This window comes from Zosterops lateralis, assembly GCF_965231275.1.
Source record: "Zosterops lateralis genome assembly, chromosome: 11".
Classification (NCBI taxonomy): domain Eukaryota; kingdom Metazoa; phylum Chordata; class Aves; order Passeriformes; family Zosteropidae; genus Zosterops; species Zosterops lateralis.
The window spans coordinates 9,620,431-9,633,904 of NC_139771.1; the positions used below are offsets into that span (position 1 = coordinate 9,620,431).

At 40.6% G+C, this 13,474-nt stretch overlaps 1 protein-coding gene across 2 annotated transcripts in view; it reads right to left on the reverse strand.

Moving 5' to 3' along the window:
- The window catches only part of BICD2 (BICD cargo adaptor 2), a gene marked incomplete at its 5' end in the record, with an annotated part of 51,160 nt that overhangs the window by 7,240 nt on the left and 30,446 nt on the right, over positions 1–13,474 (reverse strand). For both annotated transcript variants that reach the window (XM_083869308.1, XM_083869309.1), the window contains 4 exons: positions 5,188–5,339; positions 6,379–7,398; positions 8,376–8,828; positions 11,525–11,677. In XM_083869308.1, coding sequence (XP_083725434.1) covers positions 5,188–5,339; positions 6,379–7,398; positions 8,376–8,828; positions 11,525–11,677 — 1,778 coding nt within the window. The remainder of the gene's footprint in view (positions 1–5,187; positions 5,340–6,378; positions 7,399–8,375; positions 8,829–11,524; positions 11,678–13,474) is intronic.

Genomic DNA, 13,474 nt, shown 5'->3' on the forward strand with positions numbered 1-13,474 from the left:
GTTGTTCCATCTACAGTCATTGTCACTGAGCCTGGAAGCCGCTTAACTTGCACCATGAACAACTTAAAAAGTTAAAATCTACATGTAGGTGCATATTTACTGCACAGAGACAACATTTATGCATATGGATGGAGAAGTAAATATTCATAGGTACCAGCTGAAATTACCAACTGCAAAATACAGCTTCTTCACAAAAGCAAAAATATCAGCAGAGAAGTTCCTTTAAATTTTGAAACTGAAAAGCCCTTGACTTTAAGGGACATTTATCATTAGGTAATATAAAGCAGACTGGGAAAAAACCAACCACGAAACAAAACCGCATTGATATGCAGATTCATCAGCTGTGCTTACACTATCAAGCCTCAAATTCTACTCTCCCTGACTTTAAATAGCAGGATTAGGACTATATTCCTAATTATATTTGCTTGGGAATAGAAATAGGGAAAAGAAAAAAGCAGATTTTTATTTTTGAATACATATAGAGATTAAACAGTAACTCAGAAATATAAATATAAAACTGCATGAACTATAACTGTGCTGCACCTTTACAGACCAGAAGTTTGGGTGTGTTTGGGGCCTCCCCCCACAGGAATCTGTCCCCCCGCATCTCTGGGCATCCTGCTCTGGAGCTCCTCACAGCCTCTCCCACACTGCAGCCCAGGAAAAACCAGTATGTGAAGGGTCTTTCTTTAAAAAAAAAACAAACCCAGAAAGCTTAAACTTGTTGGAACACCAGCACCTGCCCTTCTCAGCGTGGTTAGATGGACCTACACCAACTGCTACACTCCAGGCAGTGGAAGCCAGACTGAGGGCCAGGTCTTGCCCCATTAACCCATTTCAGCTCAAGAGATGAACTGAAATGGAAACAGCCCTGGGAAGTCTGAAAAGACTAAAGTAATCTTGAGAGGATAAGAGTCCTCCTCTCTGAGTGAAGGTGTCACCAGCTCCAGAAGGAGGGAGTGATCACAAAACTGAACTGCTCCCAGCTTCCTACTGACCCTGTGCACTGCTGCTCCAGAGTGTCAGAGACATGATTTCTTCCCCTGGGGGTGGAAGCAAGACAAAGACTAAAGATTTCTGGGAGGTCAGAGAGGCTGTGGGGTGTGTTCAAACACACTCATGACATCTGAGGTGAAAAGCAAGGTCTGGTTATATCAGAAGTGACCCTTCTGCTTTCTTTTCTGTGTACACCTCAAACCTGATTCCTTCCAAGATTCATTACTGCAAACCAGGGGGATCTCCAGAATAGCATCACCAATTTCTTGAGGAATGGAATGTGATTGCTTCAGCAAAATATGATCTGGCACTGGAGTGACCTGTCCCTGTTCCCCTTCTTTCATGCTCAGTATTACCCTTCCAAAAGATTTGGGCAACATAAAAATATGTGGAGGTTTCCCCCACCCTTTTCCAGCTTCTTTCTTGTGAATCAAAATATATCCATGTTTTTGTACAGAACATAAAGTTAATGTAGCCCCAAAACTTTCAGCTCAGTGAAACAGCATCAAGATTGCTGCTGCCTTGATTTGACATGCAACAGAGAAGTGTTAATCCAGGCCAGCCAAAGCAAAGGGGGCATATCTCTTCACCTCCACCCCATTTGGAACAAAAAGAGATGAGGAAGAGAAAACAAAACCATTGCAGTAAAGCAGAGCAGGGACTTCCCACACCATCTTACTTATGTTCTGGTATCACTCCTGCTTCTTAACCAAGCACAGCCAGTGCAAAGCCAATGGCTGACTGGTGACACAGGTGCCTGGCATAGTCTAGAAAGCAGTGAAGTCTTTCCCATGTGAGCCAAGCTGTAATTAAAGCCAGGAGTTTGACTCCAGAAGATTATTGTAGCAAGTCATTATCTCATAGAGCTTCCCGTTAGCACAAAAGTTTACAGCATCAACTGACTGTCCTTAGAAATTACAAGGTACTCACTATTTCAACTGGTTGTTTGGTTTTTTGTTTTTCATAGAACTCTATTCAGGGAGTTTTTCCTTTCTTCCCACAAAAGGGAAGTGCTGTCAGTAGCATATATGCATCTGCAGGTTTTAACTGTACCTGAGTGACTGTTTCCTCCTATAGAAGAGATGACTGGGGAGAGGCAGGAGTGTTAACTACTTTGCCTACACACCATCCTGCATCCCAAACCTGCTTTCCTGACTCTTTAATCGAAAAGGAATCATATAGCCTCAGACTCAAACCTTATCCTGGTGCAAACATGGCTGTCCCGGGTCAAGGAACAACACATTTTACAAAGCACAGCAATCATTTACTAGAACAAAGGGGTGAGAAGTTTCCTAGCAGTGGCTGTAGATGCTGCACGCCAAGGTGGACTGGGATCAGCCTCACTTTCTTCCTTCATGCCGCTCAGACTCTTAGTTTAATTTTCTCAAAAAACCAAACCCCAGCAATGTTGCCTCCCTAACCATCCAGGACGACACAGGCTCTGGACCTGCTTTATAGCTGGCAGCAGCAGCTATGGTGGCATATCTTTGTGCTTTGTGTATTTTTACTGCTTTGTTTGACAGAACAATAAAGGCTCCTTCCTTTTTACAATTCCATTTGCCATGTGCTAGGCTATTTCCCAGCTACATATTCAATAAAATCAGAATAGAAGATGTCTTTCTTTTAAAACCACCTTTAAAAGAAAATAATTTAGCTTTCACACTTTTAGGAAGAATATGAAATTAGTGTAAGCATGTTGTATTTTCACACATTTACAGCTTTAAGTAGAGTGAACACAAGGCTTTGATGCTGCCCATTTTCTTACTACTGGTAATTAATAACAACAAAAAAAGAAGCTTAAGGAAACATCAACTAGATTTTTTAAAACAGTGTTGTATATACAAATATCTACACAGAGAAAATAAACATCCTGAGTGTTAAATATAATGATGAGAAATAAAACCTAAATCTTCTAAAACTCTTTGAAGCCAAATTATTTTAAAACCTAACTTGACATTTTCCAAAGCTGCATACCACTGCTTCCCACAAACAGTGGTTTAGCCTTAGTTCTACAGACCAATTTATGTAAAGGTCAGCATAGTTTTAGTACCATATATAAGTAAATATATATGTAAATATAAGTAAATTTTCTAGTGACTCAAACTCTGTTCCAGAAAAAAAAATAAATAAAGAAAAGCGATGTATCCAAATGCACCTAGCCATATCCATATTTTTCCCCTTCTGCAATCAATGAAGACCATGTGACGACTTCCACAGAAACAAGACAGGTGACTCAACAGTGACTGAAGAAGGCTTTAGAGAGAAGCATCAAGTACTTCTGCCTGGAGAGATTAAATTGTCAACCCACTAAGGAAATTCAAATATGCAGGATTAAAATCACAATTTCTCAGCTTTATTAAAAACTGGGAAATGTATTAGCAGAGACACAGTTAAAATGACACGTAAGTGACATGCACTGACTGCATTCAGCTGTAAGAGATCAGCCACCTACTGTTTCTAACTCAATCTTTATGTTAGAAATTAATACTAAAGACAGATTTTTAATGCCTTCTCTCCACCCTTCCCTTACCCCAGCATCTAATTCCAAGCTCTTCAGCTCTCTCCACCCCACATCACTCAAGCTGTGTATATGCTTTACTTTTTACAGCATACAGGCACTGACACTTTCTATGAACTGTCAAACAAAACCAGGACTTGTCAATCTAAAACACCATGGAGACAAGTAATTGCTGCTGCAGTAATCTCCCATATCTTAAAGTAACTCACTTTTCACTTTGATTAAAACCAAAGGGCAGACAAACTGCCAAACAAGAGCTGGCTCAGTGTACTGTGAGGAGCTCCCTGCACCATTATTATTTCACAGGAATGCATCCTGTGGTTCACTCTCCTTAGCAGCAGTGTTCAAGCAGAGCATCAGGAACATGGGAAGGTGGTGTGGACATAGACACATCAACAAATCCCTGGAAGAAGACTGCTACAACCCAGGGGGCCTATCTAGAAGAGGCACCTACACCAAGGTTGAATCTCAACAGATGCAGCATTTCATTTCAGTTCTCAGACAGAGTCTAGGCACCTCAGTGCTATAAATGTGAGTGTGTGCACAACATCATTTATGGGGTTCTGTAGCATGTCTATTGGATACTGAAATGCCTTTGTTCTGTCTGGACATCTCCTTGCTTTCACACGGATGCTGGAAGCCCAGACTGTTTTTGTCTCTAGGTACTATTCACCAACTCTAGATCTAGCACCAGGAATAGGAGGTAAATGCTGTTATTCCCATCTGGGAATCCCTTTCTGGAAATGCTCAAAGTCACATCTTCTGTGTCTGGCTCTTCTGAGCATTAATGAGGAACAGCCAAGGGAGCTGGTTTTATTTAGACTTGACAAGAGGAGGCTCAGGGGGGATCTCATCACTCTCTACAACTGCCTGAAAGGCGGTAGTGAGGTGGGCCAGTTTATTCTGCTGTGCCTGCAGTGAGAGGATCACAGGACATGGCCTTGAGCTGAGACAGAAGAGATTCAGGTTTCACTCTTCAGGTGACCAGGTACTGGAATAGGTTGCCCAGGTCCCTGGAGGTGTTCAAAAAGCACCTGAATCCAGTGCTGGATGATGTGGGTTAGAAGTTAAGTGGCAGTGCTGGGTTGACAGCGGGACTTGGTGACCTCAAAGATCTCTTCCAAACTTGATGATTCAGTGATTCTATGTGTCAGCAGGGTTTTATGTCTGTTAACACCACAAAGCACAACTAAGAAGCAGAAGCAAATTCCAAAGACAAAGCAATCAAATCAGCTGACACAGGTCAATGAAATGACAGATGCCAACTGCAGGATGGACAACCTAAGAATACCAAGATGTTTGCAACAGCTTTACCTTTTTCTAGATCATCAAGGTAAAGCAGAGTCCCATCTTCAGTGTACAATAAATGCTCCTTTTGTATTGTTACATGTCACTCCTTCTCAGGGCTAATGGATTCACGAACCAGGGATAAAAGGTAATCTCCCAGCCAACCTGAATAAATACTGCCACAACAGCTTTATGTTTTGTAGCAGCACACTATATTCATGCATGTTCCTCATCAATATGAGTGATCACAGACACACACATTGCAAGCAATGAACTTGGGAAAAGCACCTACCGCTCCACTCTCTGCAGGGTGGATGGAAAGGATGTTCAACTCCTCCCCACACAAGCAAGGAAGTAAATTTTGCAGAGCTCGCTATAGTCTTTACCTTGTAGCAAACATAGCTCTCAGGGAAGAGAAAGTGGCAGCATCTTCTTTCAAAGCCTTCAGCTCATTTCGCAGCTTCATCATAGTCTCCGTAACCATCGCTTTCTCATTCTCATACTTGCTTTTTAAGTTGGCAAGGGCTACTTCTGCAGTCTGTTGGTTACCAGGGAGAACAGAACATAACATTTAATGAAACTCTTCATCAAATGGCTGGCTAAAAGACTTTTAATCACTATTCACATAATGAAACATTTACTTTGTACTGGAATGTTAAACTTGTGGTCAACTTATCTTGTACAGATAAAATAAAATTTCATTTCTGAACACTGGGAAGAGCTGTCTCCTACTCCCATTAACCATGCAGCAGCATCAAGGAAGTTACAGAATATAGATGTAATGAAACCTATCTACTACCCACAAAACGGAACAAAACTATCTACCTTAGTATCTCCATACCTAAATGCATTTGTCAATAACTAGCACAGTTCTCTAACCATTATAGCGTTTTACTTATCTTACATTTGGGACACCTTTATTAAAATGTGCAAAAGGAAACTTAATGTGCTTATTTCATTCTTAAACAACACTATACTTTTTAAAAGACAATTTCAATTTAACCATAGAGAAAATGATGAAACAATATCATGTGGTACTTCAATGGCAGCTATTTTCAACTACTGCACTGCTAATGTTGTTGAATATCCAATCCCCAAAGACTAATTCTACCTTTCACCTCTGATATTTTGACCACATTCTTATATCACATTCTCATCACATCTTGGAAGGCTCTCTTATTTTGCAGTTTGAGAGAGAACAATACTTAAATTTAAGGGTAACTATAGAATTCTTTCAAGTAGAAAATAAGATTACCTCTTCATTTTACATGTCCTACATTAAATATAACCTGATCTAATTCAGACACACAGTAGATTGAAGCTATCTGAACCTTAATAAAGTCTCAGGAGTATGTGATAAGCTGAAGTCAGTTACAGCCCCAGTGCTCATCTTTTAAGTGGGACAGCTGGGTGCCTCTAATGGAACAGCCAGCTTCAGCCTCAGACTAGCCAAATACTAGCAACGAAAGCCCCACAAAGCTGAAGGAATGGCAGAATGACCTCAAAGATAAATTTTCTTGTGCTTAAGACCTAATTCCCTGACATTGTAACCTTAGAACCTCTAAGACCTGGTCTACCTGTTTGTTGGCTTTCAGTACAGTTCTTAGAGTTGCTATCTGTTCCCTCTTGGTACTCAGCAAGGACTTCAGCTTCAGGATTTCTTCCATGAGAGCTTCCTTGTCTTTGTCCACCACAGGCCCAAGTTCTTGAGTAGCAACACGCTGCCTGGAGAGCTCAGTTGTTCTGTCCACAGCAGCCTGCAGGTGTTTGATCTGATCCCGAATTATGGCAATCAAATTGTAAATGTTCATCGGTTCCCTCCGAGGATCTGACACAGGAGATGGCAGAGATGACACCGGGGATGGGCTGCTGTCACCACTTCCATTCTCTGCCTTTCCCAGCTCAATAGTTAACAGCCCTTTAGAAAGAAGAATGGGAGACCTTCTTCCCCTGGCCTCTGGACTACTGCGTCCACCTTTGCCTTCCTTGTAGTAGTCCAGCATCACTCTGTTTGGAGTTTCGTTGTTGCACATGCACACATGGTGGTATAAATTGGCCAGCTCTTCACTGAAGGTGACTAGTTCATCTTGGGCCACACTGAGGCTGCCCTGTGTTTCTCCAGCAACATCACTGACTTTCTTCAGCTCCTTCTCCAGCCTGGCCATCTGTTCTCTATCATGCCGACTAGACTTTTCCAGTGAGGTGATCTTTTCAGTGAGAGTTTGGCTCTCAGTCTCATATCTACTCTTCTCTTCCTCATACTTAGACTCACATTCTTTGTATTTTGCCTTCAAACTTTTGAGCTCTTCTTTCAGGTCAGTAATTTCTGCCACAGCCACTTTGTACTTGCACTCCAGGATCTCCGGCCCATTGATATCAACTTCGTAATAGTCTCCATCTTCATGGCTATCTCGGTCCTTCTCGTTGTCAAGGGCAGACTGACGCTCCTTACTGGCCTGGAGCTTCTTCATGGCATTCAGATTTTCGGTGAGCCTGCCAATTTTCTCATGCTGCTCTGAGAGGGCCCCCCGTGTATTTTCCAGCTGCTTCTGAGATTCCTGCAGTGTTGTTAACAAGTTAACCTTTTCTCTTTCCATCTGAAATGCAGGAACACAGACATCCATGTTAAGGGAACTGTATCACTGCAATGGTTTTAACTTTAAGACACAGAAGCTTAGCCAATGGTCCATATGGTTACAGAAATCCAATCACTTGCACATTATGGGAAAGGCTCAACAATGTATTCTAAAATTATCTCAAGTACGGTGTTCATTGCCAATTCTTTCATATCTCTTCTTCAAAATGCACATTTTTACACATTAATTTCCTAGCTGATGGTGTCATTGTGAAAACTTCCTTTCAGATAACAGCAAGTTAAAGTTTATTGATAGCTTCTAAATTATCAAGTAAATTCTAGAAAATACACAGCTACTCTATGGTGAAAGTTTGGAACTTCAAGAAAGACTCAGAAATACCAAAACTTTTTCAAGTTTCCCTCCTAAATGTCGCATTTTAAAAAATTCGGAGAGTTTTTTGCACAAGAGCTTTTTCTTATAGAAGATAATAAAAAATACACTTGACAAAGTATTAGTGGGAAACAGAAACGTGCACCTTGTTCTAAACTCTCCTAATTGCACAAATATAGCACAGAAATACTTGGTGCTGATTAAGACTTCATGCTCTTTGAACTAATTACAGAAAATATAAGTACAAAACTACTTTTGATGAAGGTGATTGGAGTAGCTTTCAATTTTGAAACAAACCACTATTGTTCTTGCTAATGATATAACGAAGCATTGCACAGCAAGTATTACACAGGAGATGCATTAGAACTTTCCACCAAGGAAAGGACATGACTGCCAATTCCACTGCACCAAAATAAAAGAAAGGAAAAGAAAAAAGCTGTGGTTTTTCACTGACTAACACTTAACAGAGTCAAATTCTAAATCGATTGAAGCCTTTAAAAATACAGTATAAACAGTACCACATGAGATGCCGAAAAGAATGAAATTACATCCCAAATAAACTTTAGGAGCTATTTGGGAGCGCACAACTGTTTAGGAAACCCATTTACCTGCACAAGCTGCTGTTTCAGCTTCTGGATTTCAGAAATGTTTAATTCACTCAGAAGATCTGAAACAAGACTTGGGGCTGGAGGGAAGCTTTCATTTTTCTTAGGTGTTGAAGTACTGTTCTTGCCGTTACTGAGTTTGCTGAGGCAGTTTTGTTCAAATCCATTCATGATTTCATCATTATTGGGCTCTGTGGCTTCATCGCTGAACTTCAGCCCATCCAAAGAGATGTTTAAGTGGCTGTTGTACATGGAATCATTGATGTTCATGTAGTGAGACAGCTCCTTCCGAAGGTTGTTCTTCTGCTCTCTCTCTGTCTTCAGTGTCTCCAGGGCCTCCTCAAGCTGGCGCTCAGAGATCTCCTTCAGCCGGATGGCATCTTCCAGCTGGCTATTGAGAAACTCGGTTTCCTCTTCCAGCCTTTTGATTTCATGTTTCAAGCCTTCAAACTCCACCTGGAGATATACAAATAGGGGGAAAAACCTCTAATGAAAATGTCTGCCTGCAAGGCACCAAGTCATTTTGCTTTTGAATGCTTGATATCACTTGAATATTCTAGTAACAGAATACTTTTTTCATTTCTGGAGTCTAGTTTTAGCACTATGACTGTAAACATGGCTTATGTAATTTCTGGGTTCCAACACAGAAGTATCCCAAAACAGTCTTTCCTAGCACTGCATGCAACTTTTGTTTAATCAACAAATTCCCTGGCCAGTCTTCCTACAAAGTTAAGCTTCACATTTCTAAAACCTGGCATGACAAAGGTACACTTTGACACTCTGCTTCACTGCCATTCGAATATACAACTGGGTTAAAATTGTGATTAAGCTCTGCTTTTATGCATTCAAAATAAAATGCTTTAGCATTTCTCTCATCATCATTTCAGCACATCTTGAAAGGGCTACAATTCAGACTCTACACTTGAGAGTCTGAAACACACTGATGAGTTTGATGGCATTCTATTACCTCTAATATTGCACTTTTTAAAATCTCACTTGCACTGAAATTATGTACACCAACGATTTAAAAGTTTTAATCATTTTTAATCATTTGGGGAACGCAGGGAGGAAGCAAACAAAGAATATTTTTCCTTACCCTAAAAGAAAGGAACTTATACCATATGTCATGTCACATTATTTATTTTTTGCCAGTTGCTAAATGTATTTTAGATGTCAACATAGAGCAACCTGGGAGTGCTGAACCACACCCAACTTCCAAACCAGGAATCAAGCATGTTAATTCAGTGTTGTCTGGGAAAACTAGACAGCTATTTCTAGTTACATCAGTAACTAGAATAATTAAAAACTAGAATAATTAGAAGTTCATCAAGTAGGATTAAGACAAGGTAGAAAATTAAATAATCCACTGCCATGAAAAGAACCAGCTCTTGTTTCTGTATACTTCCACTGAGATAAAATATTTCAGATAGCAGTCTATTTTCAAAGTTTCCAGAATAAAAATATAGCAGTCAATAACTACTAGCAAGTACCGAAATAGCATCTGAGGTTAAATTTGGATCAGGCCAGAATAGCAGCATTCTCCAGTATTATTATTCTAAAATGTGAACATGGAGCTGGGAACTCCCAGCTGCTGCTCTGAATATGATGAATGAGAAAAAAAGGTAAAACCCAAAAGTAACCAACTACATAGGTTTGATTTTACCAGTTCCCTCTCTCTTCCAGCCTGCATCTAGAGCCCAACAGCCCCTTTTGTCTCTACTACAGGATGTCAGGGCACCCAAAACGGCCTAATTAGACCAAATACATGCAGATAAGAACAAGTCCAACCTGGAACCCCATTTTGGGCAGCAAGGCCCAAAGTAATAAACAGTAACACAGAGTTTCACTTGGATATAAATAAAATATATTCGATATCCCACTTTTGTCAGAACACTGAAGGAGTTCTGCAGCAAATCCTAAAGAGATTTTACTATGTGCTGACTACAACAGATGGTATTAACGTTGAGTTTTCTAAAGAACCTTGATTTTAAGAATATTATCATGCAATTGTAGAATCAGAGAACAGTTTGGGCAGAGAGGGACCTTGAAGTTCATCTCATTCCTCCCCCTGCCATGGGTAGGAACACCTTCCTCTAGACCAGGGTGCTCCAAGCCCTGTCCAATCCGGCCTTAAACAGTTCCAGGGATGGGGCAGCTGCAGCTGCTCTGGGCCACCTGTGCTAGGGCCTTACCACCCTCGCAGCCAAAAATTTCTACTTAATCTATCTCTACCCTGTGGCAGTGGAAAGCCATTCCCCCTTGTCCAAGGTCCCTTTCCAGCTTTCTTGGAGCCCCTTTAAGTACTGGAAGGTCTCTCTTGAGCCTTCTCTTCTTCAGGCTGGACACACCCAGCTCTCCCAACCTGTTTCCTTGCAGCATCTTTATTGTCTATGTCCTTCACTTTCCCAACTGAGCTTTATTTATGCAATGGGACTGACAGCTACCTGAAGAATAAAAACAGCAAATCCCACACCAACAGATGAACGTAAGTGAACCATGCCAAAGACCACAGCTAATTTAATTAGCTCTACAAATGATAACTCAGGGAAGTTCCTAAGAAGTTCCAAGAATGCAATTTTCTAAAACTCTGGAAATAACTGGAGCTGCACAATTAAATGTGACCTTTCAGACAACCAGTCATACAGATGTGACAGCGTAGAGCAACTATAACAGCATTCCAAGTTTAATGAAAGTAGCTAAAATAGAAGAGGAGCACAGAAATGGAGAGAGAAGGTAAGGATTAAGTAGCAATTAAAACATGTTTCAGAAACATCCCCATTTCCAGACACTGTAGAAGGGGAAAGATGGAAGATGCATGGATGGGAAGCATTGTTGAGTGACACTGAATAACTACTGTAGCAAAAAGACTAAACCAAGTAACAAAGCAGAACAATAGAGACTTTTCTTCCATCAGAGAAAAAGAAGGCAATGGAAGGACTTGGAAGTCAAACTAGATTCAATGAAGTATTATGACTGTGTATAAATAGAGTCAGAAAGGACAAGTGTTGGTGCTAAAATGTAAAGCTTATAGTCTCAAAAGTAGTACAAAGGCAGAAAAAAAGTAGCTGGATGTTCAAATGAGACAGAACCATACTGTAACACAGGAATTAGCTGGTGCTACCAAGGCAATGCTCACTGGTTGAAAAACTTGCCTGACTTTGCTTCAGGACAGACACTTGTTTCTGGAGACAGATGTTTTCCTCTTCAAGTTCGGTATAGTCCTGCAGCAAACGTGCTTCTCGGAATTTATATTCCTTAATATCATCTCGCAGGCGGGTCCTTTGGATCTCCACATTCTGGTTGACCTGGAAAAACAAACAAACCCCCAAATGATGGCAACTGGTCAACTACAATTAAATTCCAAAATTTTATATCTTTTATATATTTTTAATGTGCACTAATTAATTGAATAATATTGAAACAGAAACTCTTCCCCTCACCCCTGAAATTACAGAAAACCAAGTAATTTACACAATAATTAGATTTCGTATTCTTGCTTTTCTTACAAATTCTCATCATTGACTCAGAAAAAAGTCAAGAAACAAGTAGGGAAAGCAGCTTTCACACCTGTGTTGTTTCACTGCCTGTAGCAACCAGCAAAAGTTTTCCAGACCAGAAGTCAGTGCCCAAATCTGTTTTCACTTTAACAAGAAGGGCCTTTTCACAAGAGAAAGACAGATTAAGATGACTCCAGATGTTCTTATTTGGACATATATTTGCTGCTGCTTTTCAACACACATTTTCTTTATAACCAGAGTAATAAGCTGAAAATATGATACAATTAATCCTTTTGGAGAGGGACACAGAATTAAAACTCATGAAATCTAAGATCTCAGGTAGAAAAAAATAGAAACTGGTTGACATAAAATACTCCCTTCCCTCAGCCCCAAGACTTATGCAGGACTTAATGAAAGACTTCAAAGAAAAAGTTACCATTGTTTTGAAATAGATAAGAAGTAAAAAAAAATATATTGGTGTAGTATGATCTTGGGATCTTTCATGAATACATACAGACACTTGAATAAATGGAGCTGGAACATATATACAGCTAGAGGAATGGCTCACTGTACTAGCTTGTATGTTTTCCAGTATTATTTTCCTTCAAGCCCTATCTTCAAACACTTAATTCATACAAAGTGAAAAGTATGTTCTAAAACATTCACAGAATTAGCTTCAGATATTGGCAAGCAGGGAATACAGTTGCCTAGAAAAATGGCATTTTTGTAGCTGTGCCCATGATGCGATGGGGTGGTTTTCCACTGTTCTAATTCAAAACCACTGCTAGCTGCTGACAGAGGCAGCCTGTCACTTCAGCTGGCACACGGGATCTGCTGCCTGATCTCACCTGTCCTGCAGCCCAGCCAAGCAAGCTTCAGCCTCAGGCCTACAAACTGAGATTCCCCCGAGCTCTCCACTCCTGGCCAGACACAGGCATGCCAGCGATGACTAAATACAGTCTCAGCCCTCGAGAGCGTGCAGCAAGGGTCCACTGAGTAACCACATGGGTACCAACAGGCACACACGGCACACTGAGATAAGGAAAATATTTGCAGCTGCAGCACATGCCAAGACTTGAATCTGGCATGTTCTGAACATAAATACTGAATCACCTGCAACTGTTAGGACTAATAAATTGAAATTACAATTCTCTCACATATCAGGTAAAGATTAGGCTATTTAAAATTGTCTGCTTGTTTTTAGCCACAAAGTGAACACAGCTTCACAGCACACCAAGAAATCAAAATTGCTGCAATCAGACACTATGGTACACCAATGCAAATTACAAGTTGCTATATCCCATATTCCATGCCTGAGTAAGTGCTGTCTCTCTATCTTTGCACAAACCCAGGGCCACAGGGAAAGCTGAGGGATGACATGAATTCACATTTTTATGTCTCCTTAAAAGTGACTGGAATGGGGCAGTATCAGTAAAGAGAAATCACCTCTAGTTGCAGTGGTACTGGAAGCAGACTGGAAATCTGCTGCTCAGTGCACTTTGGGAATTGACCAGAATCCTTCAGGGACACCGTGCTACCTCTGGGGTGGGCAGCTTTTCCATTAAGCTAGTCTTAAAGGCTGGGAAATACAGACAAGAGTTGTGT